The following is a 20,464-nucleotide window of genomic DNA, read 5'->3' on the forward strand; positions in this document are numbered from 1 at the left end:
TTATTATTAATATTATTAAATATAATTATATATATATTACATTAATATATTTAATTCAGTCGTCTTTAATATTTTAACAGGTCGGTATAAATATATCATGAATTAACAAATTACACGTTTTACCGGTAACATATATTCATATATATATATATACATATATACATACACATATACAGACATAGCTATTTTTTTCTTGGTTACTAACACTTGTTTTCTAACCAAGAATAATTTTCAGAGTATCTATATTAAAACATAACAAAAAAAAAAAAAAAAAAATACTAATTGTAAGTAAAAAAGCTAAGGTGACCTTGAACTCTTCGAGTCTACCCGTGCGTGTGTTCAACAAAAAATAATTCAATCGTTTTGCCCTAATTTTTTCGTATTGCTTTATTTTTTTGGTTTTATTTTTGCCAATCAAATTCAACACCACTCTTTCCTACTTCTTCTTCTTCTACTTCCTTTTTAAATTTAATCGTAGTAAAGAAAAATAAATGATGAAATAAGTGTAATAATTAAATATTATCTATAATTATTTCTAATATTGTTATTCAGACGATCTCGACGATTTTTTTTGTTCTTTTAATAATGTAAAAAAAAAAAATAGTGAAAATGTCGAGTGATATTAAAATATTTAGAAATAAACAAAATGACAAATGCTTTTTTAACGGGCTGCTCGTTGATGTACAAAAGAAGATTGAAAAAAAGCAAGTAAAAATAATTAAAAAAATAAATAAATAAATAAATAATCTACAAAGATCGTTGATAATTTAAAAAACATCGGTTTGAATGTACAAGCATGATTAGAAAATTGAAAACATCGTTTTTCTATACGCAATCTACACATTGTACGTACGCATACATACCACATGTGTATGTATGTAAGTATGAATAATAATAATATTAATACAAAATATAATTATAGGTTAATTAATTTTTGTATATGATAATTAAAAAATGCAATTTTTTATATACATATATATATATTTTTTTTATTTATTTCTTTTTTATTATACTTGCCAAATACTTCTTTGAATCTTCCATACATTTAACCAAACAAATGTTTTGACAAAATATTTAAAAAATAAACATATTTTATTGTTTCCATTTTACATCCATAAATTAATTAATTAATTTTTTATTAATAATTAAATAAATATATTCTATATATATATACTTTCTAAGTGTGTGTGTTTTTCTTTATCTGAAGTAAATGCTGAATGCGTTTGATTAAATAAATAAATAAATAAAATAATCAAATTGATAGAAAAATATAAAAAAAATTTATTTATTATTTTATTATTAATATATATTAACTTAAGACTTTTAGTTTGATATTTTCATATAATTTATTATAAATAAATTCATACATACGTACATACACATACATAGACATACCAATTACATATTTGTTTTAATTCAACGAAATTAATTCGTATATTATAATTTATATATATATATATATATATATATATATATATACAATATATGTATATACGTGAATACGTAAATACATGCATACGTCTCGTCGATCGATTATAAATAATAAAAAAAACAAATAAACAAAAAATAAATAAAATACGCGTGATATTCTGCCATATTTCGAAAGGCTCAAGATGACCTTTTTAGGTTCATGGTAATTTTTCTAATCTTTTCCTAGCCAATAAAACGACATGACGAACAAATAAAACAAAATATAATATAATAAAATAAAATTAAAAAAAATAAAACAAAATAAATAGATAAAAATACAAAAATCTATATGTCGAATAAAAACAAAAACAAAATGAAGAAAAAAAAAGAAGAAGAAGAAGAAGACTAAAAAAAAAAAAAAATGAATTGAAACAAATTGTTTCGGGATCGTGACAAGTACCCGAGTGAGTTCAAAAGATGTGGAGAAGGTTGAAAAGGGTGAGAATAAGGGATGTTTGTGCATATGTGGAAAATTGAAGGAATTATAAAAAACAAATCTTCGTTAAATTCCTTGTTTTTGTTTTTTCTCTCTATAAATCGATACAATCGAGAAATAAATAAACACAAACAGGGGGAACAATAAGCATGCGTTATTTTCTCGATTTAAAACGATGATTAACACGTTGAGTTCCACTTCAGTCATAAATGATTGACACTGAACTTTCAGTTCAGGCAGTGTCAGGCACCGTTGCCTGACGTTCAACTTAACATTTAACCATGTCAGTCATAAGTGACTGACAATGAACTTCCAGTTTAAACCGTGTCAGACAACAGTGCCTGACATTCAACTACTCAATTTTTCATTTTACCACGTCAGTCATAAATGACTGACATTGAACTTTCAGTTCAGGCTGTGTCAGACCCAAGTGCCTGACGTTCAACTACTCACTTTTTATTTTACAACGTCAGTCATAAATGACTGACATTGAACTTTCAGTTCAGGCCGTGTCAGGCACCGGTGTCTGACGTTGAACTTTACATTTTATCATTCGTGGCCTGACAAAGATTTCCGTAAAAATTCACGTGGCCCTCAACGGGTTAATAAATAATAATAGTTCCTCGGATGATCCTTGTCATTACGATCCTCATCTAGCAATACGCGAAACAAAAGAAAAAATATGTTTAAAATGATGTTTATTTTTAAGGTACTTAGATTACGAAGAAGAGGTAACAAATAAATAAAAAAACAAAAAAAAGAAAAAGAGAAAAAAAATACACAAAATAAAAAGAGAAAAAAAAAGTAATAAAACTAATGAAATCTCTCAATGTTTCTAATAATTATGTAAATAATAAGACGACAGGAATAAATACATTTTTTTCGAAACGCTAATTAAATTATAAGTTATAAATTATAAATTATAAATTAAATTAAAAAGAAATAAAAAATATGTTCGACGATGAATGCTCATGTTTGAAGATGACAATGAAAATGAATAATGAAAAAAAAAAAAGAAAATAAAAAAAAAATAAAAGTAAAGTAAAGAAATGAAAAAATAAAATAAAAATAATAAAATGTTTATGTGTTTTGACGCATGATTAAATCATTTCTAACTATTATTATTAATTACTATTATTATTATTGTTATTATTATTAGTATTTAACTATTGAAAATATTATGTCGAATTCGAGAATAATTGACATTAAAATTCTCTCTCTCTTTCTCTCTCTCTTTCTCTCTTTCTCTCTTTTTCTCTTTTTCTCTCATCTTTATGGGAATACGAGTAAAATACTTTTCCTACAAAACTTTTCCCCCATAGTTATATTCCTGTTATAAAAATTATAATAAATATTTTGCGATCTAATAATTGTAAAGTTAATAAAAAATATTTGACAATGATAAAAGAAAGAAAAAAAGAAAGAAAGAAAGAAATGAAACAAATAAAAAAAAAAAAAACATAAAAAAAATAAAAAGAAAAGGAAAATAAATTAATATATCAGCACGTATACTGTTAAAAAAAAAAAAAAAAAAGAAAGAAAACAAAAAAAAAAAAACACAATGCACAGTAAAATTGAATCAAATAAAAAAAAAATAAACTTTGTTTATATAAAAATTAATACGTCCCATTAAAAATCCTGCAAAAACAAAAAAAATAATTTCAAATCAAAACGATTACAATCTGACGTAATTTTTGTCATAAGATTTCGTTGGTTGTTGATTGTTATTAATAATATCGTCGTCCTTTTTTTTATTAACATTTCTCGCGTCCAATAGGATTGGTTGTTCCTCGTCCCTTAAAAACAACGTTGTTGTAGGTGTTGTAGTTGTCGCATTATTGTCTTGCAATGATTGCTACAATTGTTAATTTTATGTTCATAAATATTTTATTATTTATTTATTTTTTTTTTATTATTAAAGTGACTTACTTGCATAACGTTTATGAGAAATAGAAAGGCAAGTAATGTTAAAGCACTCAAAGCAGCATTGTTACCACCACCTTTGTGTCCTTTATAACCACTGAAATGTAAACAATGAAAAAAAGAAGTTGACGATGAAAAAGAAGAAGTTGACGATGAAAAAGATGATGAAGATGAAGAAGATGAAGAAGTTCTTTTAACACGTTCTGTGCCACATGTATCACCAGTGGTACACGTTAAACTTGTTCTTCAGGCCACGTGTACCACCGATGGTAGATTTACAATTAAACATATTTATTTAATGAACTAAAATATATGTTTATAACAAATTTAAAATATTCTTATTAAAATATTGATGCATTATACAAAATGTAGTATAGAACATAGCACATAAGTTTAATTAATTGTTATATTTACAATAATTAATAATTATATGTAATGGTTGATTTTGTTAAAGCAAAATTAAATGGTCTGAATGACAAGTCAGGTAAAAAGGGCTTGGCATGGGACGTGTTAATCTTAATGATGATAAACATATTATTAAAAGATTTTTTCATAATATTTGTGTGATAATAACCCTTTAGAACTGTGATGATAAGAATCACCCCATCCACTGTGATAACGATCGACAGGTGTGTAAGGAATTTTTCCTGAAGAACCAAAATTCATCAATGATTTAAACGTCATCTTTATCTGAAACAATAATAACAACAATAATAATAATAATAATTAAAACAAAATACGAAATAAATAATACGAATATCATAATATAGAATTTTATTTCATTGCAATTGTTTTGTTATTTTTTTTATTAAATTGTATTTGTTTTAATTTACACACACAAGTATTAAAAGAATAGAATAATATTTTAATTTTTAATTAAAATATTTGAATGAAAAATAGAAATATTTATTGCAAAAGAATTTTTTTTTAGAAAATAATTTTTATATTTATTTATTTTTGCATAATTGCATCACCTATTTATTGGATTATATTTTGTATATAAAAATAATTCATTGAATTTGATTTATTTATTCATTATTTAATTGATAATTCAATTATTATTTTTTTTAGTATTTTAAAAAAATTGTTAATATTTTTTTTTTTTTATTTTATTTTTATTTAAAAATGTAGAACTGTAAAAATATACAACTTTTTATATTCAAAAGCAGATAAACTTATTTGATTTATTTGATATAAATTTATATTTGTTAGTGTTTTAAAAAAAAAATTGTTTTTCTTTTTTTTCTTTTATTTTTATTCAAAAATGTAAAAATATAAAACTTTTTATAGTCAAAAGTAGAAAACGTAAATTTTCAACACGTTATTCGATTTATTTCAGTATTCTTTCATCATACACGTATTCAAAATGTGTACACGTTCGTTTTACATAAGAAAACACAGAGACGTATGAATTCACGAAAGGTTCATTCACGTAAAAGATTTAAAAAAAAAATAAAAAATACGTGGAAAACATACACGTAGTTCTTTGACCTCATACGTTCTGGGAATGCGGTCGATACGGAACTCTGCGTATCATTTTTACTACATGTTTTTTTTTTTTTTTTTATTGTGTAACTTGGCAAACAGGTTGGTGAATATATTTGAATGAAAATTTGTAAAAAGGGGTTTTTTCTCTCTTTCTTTTTATTTTTTGTCTATTTCGTTCATACGTTTATTTTGTTTCAATTTAAATAATCTGATGGATTAATTTCATGTGTGTACTCGTATGTATTTTATTCATTGAAAATATTCCATAGAGTATTAGAGAATATTATTTGTTTACAGGGTAGTTAGGATAATTAATATTTTTCGAAGAATTTTAAATAATAAAAATAATCATAATTATTTGAATTTTTTATTAGTTTCATTACAATATATAATAATATCATAACATCGTTAATATTATTATGTATATTTAATATTATTTTTATTTGTTGAGTATAATATTTAATTGCTTGGAAAATTCGTTTAATGATTTAAATAAAAAAAAAAAATATTTTTCAAAGATAAAATTTAATTTTTAATCTTTTTTAAATCTAATTTAAATTTTATCAAATAATTAACTTAATAAAATTTTTTAATTTAAATTTATAATATTTAATTAATATTAATTAATTAAATAATTTATATTTTATTTATTGACCTAATAATAATAATAATATTGAAATATATATATATTTACGTACATTTAATTTTACAAATATAATATTTCCCTCTTATTTTATTTTTTTTTTTAAATATTATATACACAGTGTACTGTAAAATACATATATATATATATATATATATATATATTAATAATTTTAAATGCTTGTTAGTAATTTGAATTTAAAAAAAAATATAACTTTAAAAGTATTTTTATTAATATTACAAAATTTTATTTGTCTTTCATAAAAATCAAAATGTTCAAATAATTACGTGCAATTTTTGTAAAACATGTCTGAATGTTGTAAAAAAAAAAAAAAGAAAAGAAAAAACAACGCCAATTTGTTCGAGTAAAATATATCTGTGAAGAAGTTTTAGAGAGATAGACCACACACCGCTGATGTTTTGCTTACCTTTGCTAAATTTCAAAGGTATTTCTGACGCAAAGTGTTGAAAATATTTCACAGATGGTTGAGAGACGTAAAACGAAAGAACTTTCTTAAACGAGATACATAATACGACTGGGGTTTCTGTCATCTACTGAAAATTCATTTGCTCGACTTTTTATTATGTTTTTTTTTCTTTTTATTTTCTTGTCACGGTTTACGCGTACCTTTGAGACTTGTGCGTTCATCCTCGATGATTTCCCGGGCGTAAATTTGTTCCGGATGTTGCTCTACAAAAGTATATTTCACAACGGGGAATAATTTTTTTTTTTTATTTTGTTGTCTTCCTCTTCTTCCTCTTCTTCTTCTTCTTCTTCTTCTTCTTTTTCTTGTGTCCTTAATATTTCGTTCATTTTTAGTTTACTTTTGTTCGGTCATTTCAAGCAAGCATTTTATCGTAGAAATTGATAATGAGATTAATGAGATTATTTTCCAACAATTTGGTATCATGCTAATTGATTATTATTATGATAAGTTTTAATGTTTGATATAGAAATTTTTCTTTTCTTTATAAATTAATTTTTTACCAAATTTATTTCTATTATTATTTATTATTATTTTTATTAGTTTGTTTTTTCGTCGAGATTCAAAACTATTCAACCCTACTCAACATTGTACGTTTAAATTATTATTTAATGTTTATTCTTACGTATTATTTTTTTAAATTGTTTATTTGAAATTTCTTTTCTTTTCTTTATAAATTTATTTTTTATCAAATTTATTTCTATTATTATTTTTATTATTATTTTTATTAGTTTGTTTTTTCGTCAATGTTCAAAACTTTTCAACCCCTTTTCAACATTGTACGTTTAAATTACTATTTAATGTTTATTCTTACATATTGTGTTTTCAAATTGTTTACTTGATTTAATAGTTTAATATTATATAAAATTTATTTATTATTATTTTTATTATTATTTTTATTAGTTTGTTTTTTCGTCGAAGTACAAAACTATTCAACCCTACTACTCAACACACACATTGTACGTTTAAATTATTATTTAATTTTTATTCTTACATATTATTTTTTTAAATTGTTTATTTGAAATTTCTTTTCTTTTCTTTATAAATTTATTTTTTATCAAATTTATTTATTATTATTATTATTATTATTTTTATTAGTTTGTTTTTTCGTCAAGGTTCAAAACTTTTCCACCCCTTTTTAACATAGTACGTTCAAATTATTATTTAATAATTATTTTCTTACATATTGTGTTTTCAAATTGTTTATTTAATTTAATTATTTAATATTATATAATATTTATTTATTATTATTTTTATTAGTTTGTTTTTTTTGTCAAGGTTCAAAACTTTTCAACCCCTTTTTAACATTGTACGTTTAAATTATTATTTAATAATTATTTTCTTATTTATTGTGTTTTCAAATTGTTTATTTGAAATTTATTTATTCTTATTTTCATTATAGAATATATAATTTTTAATAGTTTAATCGAGATAGATATAAATTTAGATAATTTATTGAATATTTTCTTTAAATTCCACATATACACACAATACATGTATTAAATTAAAACATGAACTGAATTAATTGAATATTACTAAAAGAACGAACTTAAGCCGTAAAATAATATAATAAATATATATAATATAATATAATATTAATATATTTATATTATAATAATGTCTATATACAATAATTAATTAAGATCGATTATTTAAATAGGTTTTATTTTATTTTATTTTTTTCTAATATCTATCGCGTGAAATAAAATTAAAATGAAAATGTTTTCATTTTGTAATTTTTTTTAACTTAAAGAACGATCTATATAATAATAATAATAATAGTATATATTATTATATATTTCTTATTTTTATAAATGTTCGCAGTATATAATAGGTACATAAGTATGATAATATATCTAACAATATCGAAGTCAATCACGATAATCTCGATAATCGTCCTATTTGGTTTTTTTTCTTTTTTTTTCATTTAAAATATTAAAATTATTGTAAAAAAATTCAATTATATTTTAAATACAGTGTATTTTGCATCGAACAATATTTTTTTCATATGCATAAGATTTTTCTTTTTCTTTTAATTATTTTATAAATATATTCTCATAAATTGACAATTATACATTTTTAATAATAAATTTTTATAAATATTTACCACAATTACGAAAAAAAACTAGTATAACTTTCGAAATAATAATTGGAACGTATTATTTGAATTTCGATGAAAAGAATAAAAAAATAAAAAAATCCCTAATGACAATTTACGTATTATCGCGATTAACTGCGAACTATAATTAATATTTTTCCTTTTATTTATTTTTGTTTTTTTTTTCTTATTTTAAAAAAATTGTTCGAAACATACGAAAATGATTTGTTCATTAATTTAGTTTTTTTTTCTTTTGGTTTTTTCTTTTTTTCGAAACGATCGTTCGTTGTTCTCTATTCTAAGTTTTCTCTTCTTTTTTTTTTTTTTTTTTAAATAAATATAAATAAAATCAAGTATAACTATTATTGATAAAACAACGCCATCATATATCGTTGATTCGAACGAACAATATTACACGAAAAAAAAAATATATATATATTTTCGCGTGTTCTTTCGAGTCCACGATGAATTTTTGTATTTCAGTCTAATTCTAACGAAAAAAAAAAAAAAAAAAAAAAAAAAAATATATATATATATATATACTAAAACGTTCGACGATTTTTTCTCTCTTTGAAAGTTTTTTGTTTCTGTTTTTTTTTTTTTTTTTAATTAAGATCACAAAGATCTAAGACGATGAACAAAAAGCAAAAAGAAACCTTCGCGAAAGATAAAATCGTCGAGATGATGAGGAATATCTTCGCGTATCGAGTGAGATTTCATCCAATGATGAGATGATATTACGAATCTTCTTCGTTTAGGTTTACACGATTTTAACACAATTCAAACTTTCGTTAAACATTCGATCGAAACTATCGTTTGAAATTTTTTAATTGTTTTTTTTTCTTTTTATTTTTTTCAATTGAAGAAACAATATTTTTCCTTCCGCTTCTTCTTCGTTTTTTTTTTTTTTTTTTATTAAATTCGATAAGAACAATTATTAATTTAATTTCTTTTTTTTTTGTTCAATCTTATTCGAATTGTTTTCTTTTCTCTTTAATGCACATTTTTTTTATTTTTATTTTTTTAAATTTTTTTTTTTTGGGTGTTTAAAACAATGTTTTGTTCATGCCACCTTTTTCTATGAATTTTCTTTTTCTATTTTTTATGAAATAAATTTCGAAAGGTATCTGCGAAAGTTTAAATTGCGTTTTTTATGGGAAATTTGTTTGTTCATGCGACATTACAATCCATGAAAAGAGTTCTGCAATCTTCTCCCATACGACCACGTCGTCCAGCATCATAAAGTGCCTCGAATCCAACACCACTTTGCCTTTGCAACATGTAACTTGTTGCATACCTAAATATACAAAACAAACAATGATTATTTTTTATTATTTTGGAAAAAGAAATTTGAGTAAGAACATTTGTTATTGATCATTAAATAAACGTACGATCCTAATTGACAGAAAATCGTTGATGTGCCTTGTGCATCAGCAGCACATTCGGCACTGGCTTCGCAAAGGGCTCTTTCGGCACAACCTTGTTGACCTTCGTCCTCGGCTCTACCAATATTACTGAAAGCTTTTACCGATCTTACGTATCCCTACGAAAATAAAATGAAACAAAAAATTATTTATTGATTAAAAAAAATGATTTTGTTTTAAGAACAAGAAACACAAACGTGACTGAAAACAAAAAGTAAAGTTTGTTTAATTAAACAATTTATTTAACGATTATTAATAATTAATATTCTTTAAAATTGATTTTTATTATTTATTTATATAATAAAGAACAAAAAAAATTAGTTATATGCCTGTAGATTTTTAATAATTATTTATAAAATAAAAAAACAAAATAAATAGTTTTATACGCCTGTAGACAGGCAACCCTTTATACATCGTCGTTAATTTTGCTGACAAATGCCATCTATCGGAAAGAATAGAGTAATATTGTATACATAAAGTAAAATTTAAAAAAATTTTTAATGAATAGATGGCGTTATAATTATATTGAATGATAATGTACTAAATTTTATTTATATAATAAAAAAATAATAAAAATAATTATACGCCTGTAGATAGGCAACCCTTTACACTTAGTAGTTAATTCTGCTGACAAATGCCATCTATCGGAAAGAATAGATTGCATTAAAGTAAAATTTGAAAAAATTTTCTTATCAATAGATGGCGTTAATATGTATATTAAAAGATAATGTATGTAGTGTTGCCTTTATTTAGGCGCAATAAATATCATTTTTATTTAAATAATTTAAAATTATGCTTATATATATAAATAAAAAATCCTAATAAACTAATAATATTATTTGAAACGATTTAATTACTATCAAATCTAATTATGGATATTTTATTTAGAAAGTAAAAAATAAAAATAAAACAAATATTTCTTTGAGTTTCCAAACCTGTCAAATCATCCATCACTTTTTATATTATACTAAATTTTAATTAACATCGATGACTTTGATATATTCAATTATTCTTGAATCATGACTCATTATAATTGCATAAATATAAAAATACGATCTATGAAATAGAATGTTTATAATATAATTATGTTAAATAAATAATAAAAGTTAAATGAAACTTACTTTAAGCATACTGATTGATGCCATTGCTGCTTCAGAAACGCTGTCATGTCTGCCAAGAGAACGTGCTGATAAAGAACGATGTGAGAAGGATGTTTTCAATGCTTCCAACAGGTTCATGACTATGCTGATGAACTGTATGATAAGAAAGCATAAAATTGTAGCATACTTTTCTTTTTGACTCTTATTCTTGCTCGTCGTTCCACATAATAAATAATTGAATAGAATAGAATAGAATAAAATAGAACACAGTATAGAAAAGAAAAGTCAACAAAGAATGAAAGAAAAAATGAGAATAAGAAAATCATGTTAGTTTAGAAAGTAGAAAAATAGGTTGACACATGATTTCCGTCTCGTCATGAACATTAAGTGATCTTCCATTTTTATTATTTTTTTAACAATATTTATATTAATAATTTATTTTCCTTTTTTTTTTTTTATATAACGAAACGAAAATCAATTTGATATACAAATGAACTAAACAAAAAAAATGTAAATTAGTAGATACGAATATTTATATATATGTATATATGTATAAAAAAAAAGGTAAAGAAAATTGTTAATAACGAAAAGCTTAACAATAATAACTCGTTAATAATTACTTAGCATAAAGAAATTTTCTACATTTTGGTTTAACTAGTCTCTTTTTTTAAATGTTTTTTGTTGTTGTTCATAATCGTACTAACCTCAGAAGCATTTTTAGCCATGACAGCAACCTGATTTGGGTCTCTGCCCTGTCCTAGAAACGCGCCCAACACCGCAGTCAAAATCTCCTAAACAACCGACACCAGCCGTGTGCGCTAAGTCGAAATTTTGAATTTTATTTACAAGAAAGGGGGATTATGCCAAATAGCACATATCTTTTTTCATGAATCACGTTACGCATCGTTATTTCATTTATCATTATAATTATTATAATTTATTATTATAATTTTTTGTTAATTTATCATGAAAATCATGAAATAATATAAATTTGAAACGAAATTCTGACGAAAAAAAAAATCATATAAAAATTATTTAATATAAACAGGTCTCATATAATATTTAATATTAATTATTTGAAATACTTAATAAATTTCTGTATAATATATAATTTCAATATAATATTAATTATTTATATAAATAATATTTAATATGTATACAGGGTTTTAATATAAAAAAAATATTTATATATTTAATTAATATATAATTTTGAACTCACACATTGGTATAACGTGTTCTATTTACTGTATAAATATTAAATAAATTTTTAATTAATAGATTTTTTTTTAATTATTGTAAACCCTATATAAGTCAAACTTTCTCCATGACAATGAATATAATTATAATTAAAAAAAATATTGTCAAAGAATGTTGTTTTCGTAACGTTAAAAAGAAACTTCATATTTCGTGATTACAATTAAATCGTTCAGTAAACGTGAAGATCGTTAACGACATTTTTTCAGCCGTAAAAAGAAATAAAATACAGAAAGAGAAAAAATAATCGAAAGGACATATAACTGTCTTAGAATTTGTTTAAATAAAACAATGGAAGAAGTTGCTCATTAAACTGACCAGTCTGAGCAGTCAAATGAATGTCTCGTTAGAAACCATAATCGTCTTGTACATTTTACGATTTCTCATTCAAAACAAGAAAGTTTAAACGAAAAGTATTTCAAGAACATTCGTTCGACTTTCTAAAAAAAAAAAAGATATTTAAATATTTATAAAAAATAATAATAATAATAATAATAATAATAATAATAATAATAATAATAATAATAATAATAATAATAATAATAATAATAATCAAGAGATATAATTAACCAACGATAGAATACAATGCGTAACGTAAATAAATAAGCAAAGGAATTTTTGTAATTTTTGCATGATATGCTAATTAGGTGCATAAAATTACATTTTTCGTCTTGTAAGTGCACGTTGTGAATATAGAAAATAGGGTGGGGGTGCTACTACTTAGGTGGTCTTGCAATTATAATAGTTTCAAATATAAAACAATTATATAACATGTATAGCAATTAACTACTAACTATTGTTAACAAGCTCATTTTGTTGTTTTGTACAAAATTAATAAATTTATATAAATATATTATAATAATAATCATATATAAATTTATTATATTTTATTATATATATATTAAAAAAAAAAAAAATAATAAATAAGTTTCTATATTTTAATGTACAGTATTAAAAAAATTTGTTTGATATAATCTGGACGATTTTAATGACCTTATCGAATACCTGCATGGGACTGCTTTGATTATCGACTTTGTCGATACCATCAACGGGTTGTTGTGGACCACCTAAAAGTGCAGTAAGTACTCGTAGACCAACTGAGAGAAGATTTGCCCATGGACTTGCTGGTACACCATCATCTATGTCATTTTTACTTGGTCCAGTTATTCCACCTGTCTGACCCAGAAGCATTTGCATGAACATTCCTAACATGTTAGACCAAGAGAAACCACTGCTGCTTCCTTCCTGAATTAATACACACATACACAAATATTTTCAATTTTATTTCATTTGATTTTTCTCAATGGTTATATAGAAATTTAAATCCATTTGCATCAATATGTTATTATCATCATTTTTATTCTATTTTAATTTTATGTACTTTTTGATAATTATAATTGAAATATTATTCATTATTTTTATTATTATTTTCTGAAAATAAGAAGATTAGAAAGAAAAGAATAGTAATATTATTAATTAATAATTTTTTATTAATAATTCTATCTTGGTTACTCTAAAAGTTTTCGTATTTTCTTTTTTAATATAATAAATAGGAATCGAATAAATTAAATATATATATAAATTAAGTACTTAATTAAAAACTAGTTCTCTGTGGCTCGGTGTTAGGGTCCCCGATTCGTATCAGCGATATCGCGGGTTCGAATCCTGTCAGTCGTGAAAAAATAGAATAAATATATATACTTTAAATATATAAGTTTAAAACAAATAAAAATTCTCCCATAATTTTTTAATATTAAAATTAATTATTTAAAGATATATATATATTTAATAATACACTAAGTATATATATATATTTAAAAGTGTTATAATAATAAAAAATATATAATTTAAATTATAATTAATAAATTAACTAAATATATATTTTAAATATAAAAATAAAAAGTAAGCATATATATTTAATAAAATTAATTAATTAAAAAAAAAAAAAAAAAAAAATATATATATATATATATATATATATATATATATATATATGAATTTTTTAAAATAAATACGAAAACCATAAGAATTTCCAACTTTTGATCTATGTCAATTCCATTAAATTGCATTAATGATGCAAATGGTAAAAAAATGCATTATTAATTGCGAGGCTAACTGTTTTCCAAGGAAAGCTTCGACTTGTTATTCGACTAACTTGAATCTGATTGGTACTGATGTCCTCAAGATCATCAATTGCAACTTTCTTCATGGCGTTAGGTTTCTCAGCAAATTTCCTTTCATCTCTCACTTGTTGCTGATACTGTTGAGGATATTGCTGAGTGTATTGGGGATGTTGTGGCAATGCAGCAGCTTGTCCAATGACAAGACCCACCAAGCATAACGCCACACGTTGATTGAAAGTCATCCTGTAACACACATATACATATATCAATAGTAATTAATCAACGTGCTGGGTTTGTTAATTAATCATCGAATGTATTCCGTTAGCGTAAATTATGGATTATTATTCTAATACTCATCAAATCTATCATATTTGATAAATTGATGAAAAATTAAATGATAAAATGATTTGATAAAATTATAATTGTATAATATGAATATTTTTTTAAATATATAGGGTGTCATAACAAATGTGTACTTTTTATAAAATTTATTTTTTTAATATTGTTTATATTATAATCTGAATATTATGAAGTTTTGAATAAATTTGTAGAAAGTATTTTGAAATATAAAATGATAAAATTGTTCAACGAATGTTCAAAACTTTTAACGAGAGTATTATTAATATTTAGTATAAAATAAAGTTATATTTTTAAAAGTTGAAGTTTTAAATATTAATTTAATTATAATAATTTAATATAAATCTAAATTATAATTTAAAGTTTTATTTTATTATTAAAGTTAACTTTTTTATTTAAAAGTTATATGATATACAAATATTTGTATGATCGATCGTAGAATTGTATTAAATTATTTATATTAATGATGGTTCAGATTTAAATCAACTTTTCTAGAAAATATTCATTAAACAAATAACAATATTATTTAATTTTAATTTTTTTATGAACGTATATATGCATTTGTTGATTTAAATACAAATAGAATGCAATGTTAGTTCGTTTATTGTTTATTTATTTATTAATAATTTTTTTCTTATATATCATTTCAATTTTAATTAATTTTTAAATGTATTCAAAATATAATCAATCAATGTGAAACTCGAACGAATGATAAATTATTCCTTTCTAATTAAATACTTCGATGAAAGCTTGATTTATGATTACAAATAATAAAAAATAAAGAACGAGAACAAGAAATAAAATTTGAAACACAAAAATTAAATAGTAAGATTAATCGGAAAGAAAGTATTATTCTTTTATATGAAATGATCTAATTCACATAATCTATCGTACTTTCTCTATCATTAATTAAATATCACGAAGAATTTTCCTTTTCTCGTGTAAATTTGCACAATATATTGATTTTTTCATAAAATAATAACGTTAGAAAACAAAACAATTTCATACATTCTGTAATACAAATGTACTCCCCCCTTTTTTTATTATAATATTCCCTATAAAATTGATATACTTTAAAACATAATATACTTTAGAAAAATATAAAAAAAAAATTAATTAAACCTACCTTACAATCCTAAAATTAACAAATAAAAAAATAAACAAAAAGCTACTGTTATTAAACTATCAAAGAAAAAATAATACAAATTTGTATAAAAATTTGTAAAAAATTTCTACCCCCCCCCCCCCATTTTTTCACAAACGATCGAATATTATTTTGAATAGTAAATTTTTATAGTAAAACGTACAATGAATATTATTACAAATGTGTAAAAAATTAAAAAAAAAATCTAAGACCAACTAACATCTCTCTTCTTCTAATTAAACAAAAAAAAACATAAATAATAAATTATTATTATACTTATTTCTGAACAAAACTTTATTGTATCTACTACTCAAAGAAAAATTGTATGAAATAATTTATAAAACAAGTATAATATATTAATTTTGAATAAAACGTATTTATAAGCTTTCGTTAGTGTGTTTGTGGATATGTTTGTGTTAGGAACAGTTGTATAGATGCTTGGAAAGTGTGTCATGGCGGTTAAGGTCGGTTCGATAAACGAGCAACATGATTGCTCGTTAGCCCACTTCTCGATATCGATGTTGGTTTGTTGAACTCGGTTTGTACCGTTAGTTTGAAAAGGCGGTCGTGACCTACTATCCTCTTCCTCGTCGTTCAGTAAAACGTAAGAAGAAAAAAATGTCTACTAAGGATAAGACACGTTTTAAGAAAAAATAATCAAATAAAAAAATAAACAAAAGAAAAAAAAGAAAAAGAGAAAGAGAAACGTTTAATTATTTATCACAAATCAATCATTCTTCTTTTTAAAAACTAATATTCAATGTTTATTTCAAATAAAACAATAGAAAGTGAAATCTTTATTGAATTTAAATAAATAAAAAATAATAGATATATATATATATATATATGTATGTATAGAAGTGGCCCATAAATTAATACATATTATCAATTATTTATTTAATTATTAATTATTATATATTTATTTTATTAATTTTAAAGTAGTATCTGTATTTTGAAATTTTATTTATTTCCAATTGAAAATTATTCAAGTATTTTTACAAGGTAATATTTTTAAAAACAAAGTTACTTATATGGTTTTTTTTATATTACCTAAATTTATAATAATAATAATAATAATAATAATAATTATATTAATTCATATTTTTGTGTGCATAATCTGTGTATATAAATATTGTATCGTCAATTGTTAAAAACATTGAATAAATAAATGAATTATTAAAGAGAAGATATATTTATATAAATTTATTATTAGATAAATAAATAATGAAATATTATCTTCTCTGTATCTATTTGATAAAGTATGATTAATTATAATGATTCCCTTTGTAAAATGAACTCAATATTGCGTGACACGATTGTCACGGTTTACATTTGTAAGGATTGGTAGGTTAGGATCGTCATCGATGCAAATATAGTTCGATCATTATGCACTGATAAACGTAATAAAAAGATTAAACAAAAGGTAATTATATATCAATTTATTCGATTAAATGTAATTGATATTGAATTACGATTAAATTTAAATTCAAAATAATAAAATAATAATGATGATAATAATAATGATTCGTTAGACTTCATTTTGTAAAGGTGAAAATTTGATTATGGTGTATTAGCATTCGTTGATTTGTTAAAGAAAAAAAGAAAAAAAGAAGAAAAAAAAGACAGAAGATGGTGTGAAGAAAACGAGTCTCGTTGTCGACAAGTTGTCATCCATCTTTTTTGAAAAACGGTACATACTCGTTCTAATGGAAAAATTGCAAACAAGTTTCTAACTGTAACCCTAACGCTTACAAGGAATTTTCTATCTGTACTCTCTCGTCCTTTTAACCGTGTCAAATTCTTCGTCTAACTGTTAGACCACTTATCACGTCATTTTTTTATTTGTATTTTTATACAGTTTCCTATATTTTTTTTTTTTTCAATACATCGTTTTTGTTTTTATTTATTTTACTAACATACAAGAAAAGTAAGTTCAATTTTAATAATGTATAAACATATCAATTAATTTGAAATGATTTATAAAAAAAATTAGTAATTTTTTTTTTTTAATAAATAAATTATGATACAATTGGAAGAAATAAGTAAATTATTTTGTAATATTATTATTGTTATTAATTATGTATTAATATTTTTGAATTTATTCTAAAAACTAGTCATTTTCGTTTAAATAAACAAATTTTATTCTACAATTGGAAAGAATAAGTAAATTATATTTTAATATTATTATTATTATTATGTATTATTTATTATTATTTTTGAGTTTATTTAAAAAACTAGTAATTTTTGTTTAAATACACAAATTTTATTCTACAATTGGAAAGAATAAATAAATTATATTTTAATATTATTATTATTATTATGTATTATTTATTATTATTTTTGAATTTATTTAAAAAACTAGTAATTTTTGTTTAAATACACAAATTTTATTCTACAATTGGAAAGAATAACTAAATTATATTTTAATATTAGTTTGTTTCTTTGTTCCTTTAATTTTCGTAATTATAACATGTTAATTTTTGATTGGTTAAAGAAATTAATTATTCGATACAGTAAATCCCATCCATCCTTATTTACAATTAAACAAACTTGAAGTTACACGTTTCTTGATTTTATGGTTTTAACCGTAAAACATTTTGATTTATTGTACTAATAAGTTAAATGATTAAGAATGAAATGAATGAGTTTCATTTAAAAATCAAAAGTAAGTAAAATAATTGAATCATTTAATGTTTGATTAGTAAAATAATTAAATTATTAAATATTGACTAACAATAAGTTTTAAAAAACTGTATAATTTCAATTAAAAAAATTATCATTATAATTAAAACAAAAATAAAGTAAAATTTGATATCAAAAAAGAATATTAATCTTCTTCTTAATAATAACCAATTGTTAATGAATTTTACATAAATAGAAAAAAATTAATTATTACATATTCTAAAAGTTATTAATAAAATTCCAATATTATCTCAACATTTAACATATCATTAAGAACAAACAATTTTAACAAAATTATTTTTAAAAAACCGAAAGAAATTAAATAAATAAATTCTAATCATTGTTTTAACAAAATTACGATGATTGTATTTTATTATTGTTTATTTAAAAAAAATTTTTTTTTTAAATCAAATGAAGTTAGTCTCAGAAGAGAATTGATAAAATGTTTATGAATTGTTTTTTTTTCTACTCACCTCATTATTTCCAGGTAGCCTTTCCTTGACACTGACTTTCAGTTCTGAAGATGAAATTCCTTGCGGGGTCTTCTATATAGCTTGCGGATGCAACGTGGGGGAAAACCGTTTGGCCAATGATCACTCGGCTTTGATTCTATTTTAATGGAACTGGCCTATCCACGATCATCATCCTAAGTTCCACATATATAAAATATATATTTTTTAAATGATTTGTAGATGACACATACACTCATCCATGTGTTGTTTTTGCTTTCTATTTTGTTAGTTTATATTTAACACATTTGTAATATTTTTCAATCAATTAGAATATTTTTATTAATGTTTTATTTTTTTTTTTGTAAAATCAATACTTATAATCAATGATTAATAAATATTAAAAATATATAATTATGATATTTATGTGTTTAGATGTGTGTAAATTTTTACCATAGAATATTTCAAAGTTCAAAGAAGATTTGATATCAAAATTGAATGTGTACCGTTTGAAATCAATCACTAATTGTAAGTTTAATCATTTTCGAATGAAATTGATAAGGAAGATCTCATATAACTGGTTTAACGTTCTGCAATTTATTTAAACATTTTTATCATTGTTATTTCCGCCGATCGTACGAAGCTGGATGAATGTGCATATAAGTGTATGTGGATGTTTGAGCTCATTCTAGAAGGTAACAAGTTGCAAACGTGTTATTAATATTAAATAGTTTGTACTTTTCGGACTTGGAAAGTATGACGCGAGAAAATCGTGTTAAATCAATTTAAATGAATAATTGTTTTATTTTATTTTGTTGTTTGAATTGTTAGATCGATTAAATGTAATTATTTAAATTATTTTTTTTTTGAATGAAACAATGTTTTTAAAATTTAATCAGATTTAATTCAATTAAAATATATTACTATATATATTTTATAATATTAAATGATGTATTTATTAAATTAAATGTTAATTAATTATTCTTTTAAAATAAATAATAATTAAAACGAATAATTATTAGATATAATTGCAATGCTAAATAATTTGAGTAAATAATTATTAAAATAAATATTTATTAAATATAATTTTAATATTAAATAATTAAAATGAATAATATTATTAAAATAAATAATATTATGCACGTGAAACTTTATATTATAAATTACTTATTTATTTTAATTATAAGGTAAATTTTAAGTAGCTGTAATTTTGTTACAAAAAAATACCTAATATCTATAATAATAAATAATAAAATAAAAAATAAAACTAAAAGATTCTTATTACAGAAAATATTCTTAGTTTTCGTAGTATCGATAGGAAACATTCCACCCTTTAATTATTTATACGCATACCACACTATACTTAATTAGTTTGATCCCGTTCGTTGA

At 22.1% G+C, this 20,464-nt stretch overlaps 2 protein-coding genes across 2 annotated transcripts; both read right to left on the reverse strand.

Annotated features, from left to right (window-relative positions):
* Positions 1–248: 248 nt before the first annotated feature.
* Positions 249–4,695, reverse strand: LOC107069415 (uncharacterized). Its single transcript, XM_089179250.1, has 3 exons — positions 4,371–4,695; positions 3,836–4,073; positions 249–3,761 (listed from the first exon to the last, which is right to left on the reverse strand). The coding sequence occupies exons 1-3, from the start codon at positions 4,511–4,513 to the stop codon at positions 3,582–3,584; spliced, it is 561 nt and encodes a 186-aa protein (XP_089035376.1). The 5' UTR covers positions 4,514–4,695; the 3' UTR covers positions 249–3,581.
* A 4,083-nt stretch (positions 4,696–8,778) lies between these two features.
* LOC107069420 (uncharacterized) lies at positions 8,779–19,278 on the reverse strand. The gene is made up of 7 exons (XM_015326719.2): positions 19,100–19,278; positions 14,476–14,686; positions 13,326–13,565; positions 11,771–11,857; positions 11,088–11,219; positions 9,934–10,085; positions 8,779–9,839 (listed from the first exon to the last, which is right to left on the reverse strand). The coding sequence occupies exons 1-7, from the start codon at positions 19,102–19,104 to the stop codon at positions 9,713–9,715; spliced, it is 954 nt and encodes a 317-aa protein (XP_015182205.2). The 5' UTR covers positions 19,105–19,278; the 3' UTR covers positions 8,779–9,712.
* Positions 19,279–20,464: the final 1,186 nt, after the last annotated feature.

This window comes from Polistes dominula, unplaced genomic scaffold (genome assembly GCF_049000335.1).
Source record: "Polistes dominula isolate Pdom_NZ unplaced genomic scaffold, Pdom_raw_medaka contig_37, whole genome shotgun sequence".
NCBI lineage: Eukaryota > Metazoa > Arthropoda > Insecta > Hymenoptera > Vespidae > Polistes > Polistes dominula.

Bases quoted from the DNA above. Each gene is read 5' to 3' on its own strand.
- LOC107069420 (XM_015326719.2), bottom strand. The intron at 13,566-14,475 runs GTTAGTCGAATA...GTATTAATTCAG, and splicing joins TCAGTACCAATCAGATTCAA to GAAGGAAGCAGCAGTGGTTT. The intron at 11,858-13,325 runs GTATTCGATAAG...TCGGTTGTTTAG, and splicing joins ATCAAAGCAGTCCCATGCAG to GAGATTTTGACTGCGGTGTT.
- LOC107069415 (XM_089179250.1), bottom strand. From the start codon at position 4,513: ATGACGTTTAAATCATTGATGAATTTTGGTTCTTCAGGAAAAATTCCT. The intron at 4,074-4,370 runs TTAATAATATGT...CGTGGCCTGAAG, and splicing joins AAATATTATGAAAAAATCTT to AACAAGTTTAACGTGTACCA. The intron at 3,762-3,835 runs GTAAGTCACTTT...TAACAATTGTAG, and splicing joins TTCTCATAAACGTTATGCAA to CAATCATTGCAAGACAATAA.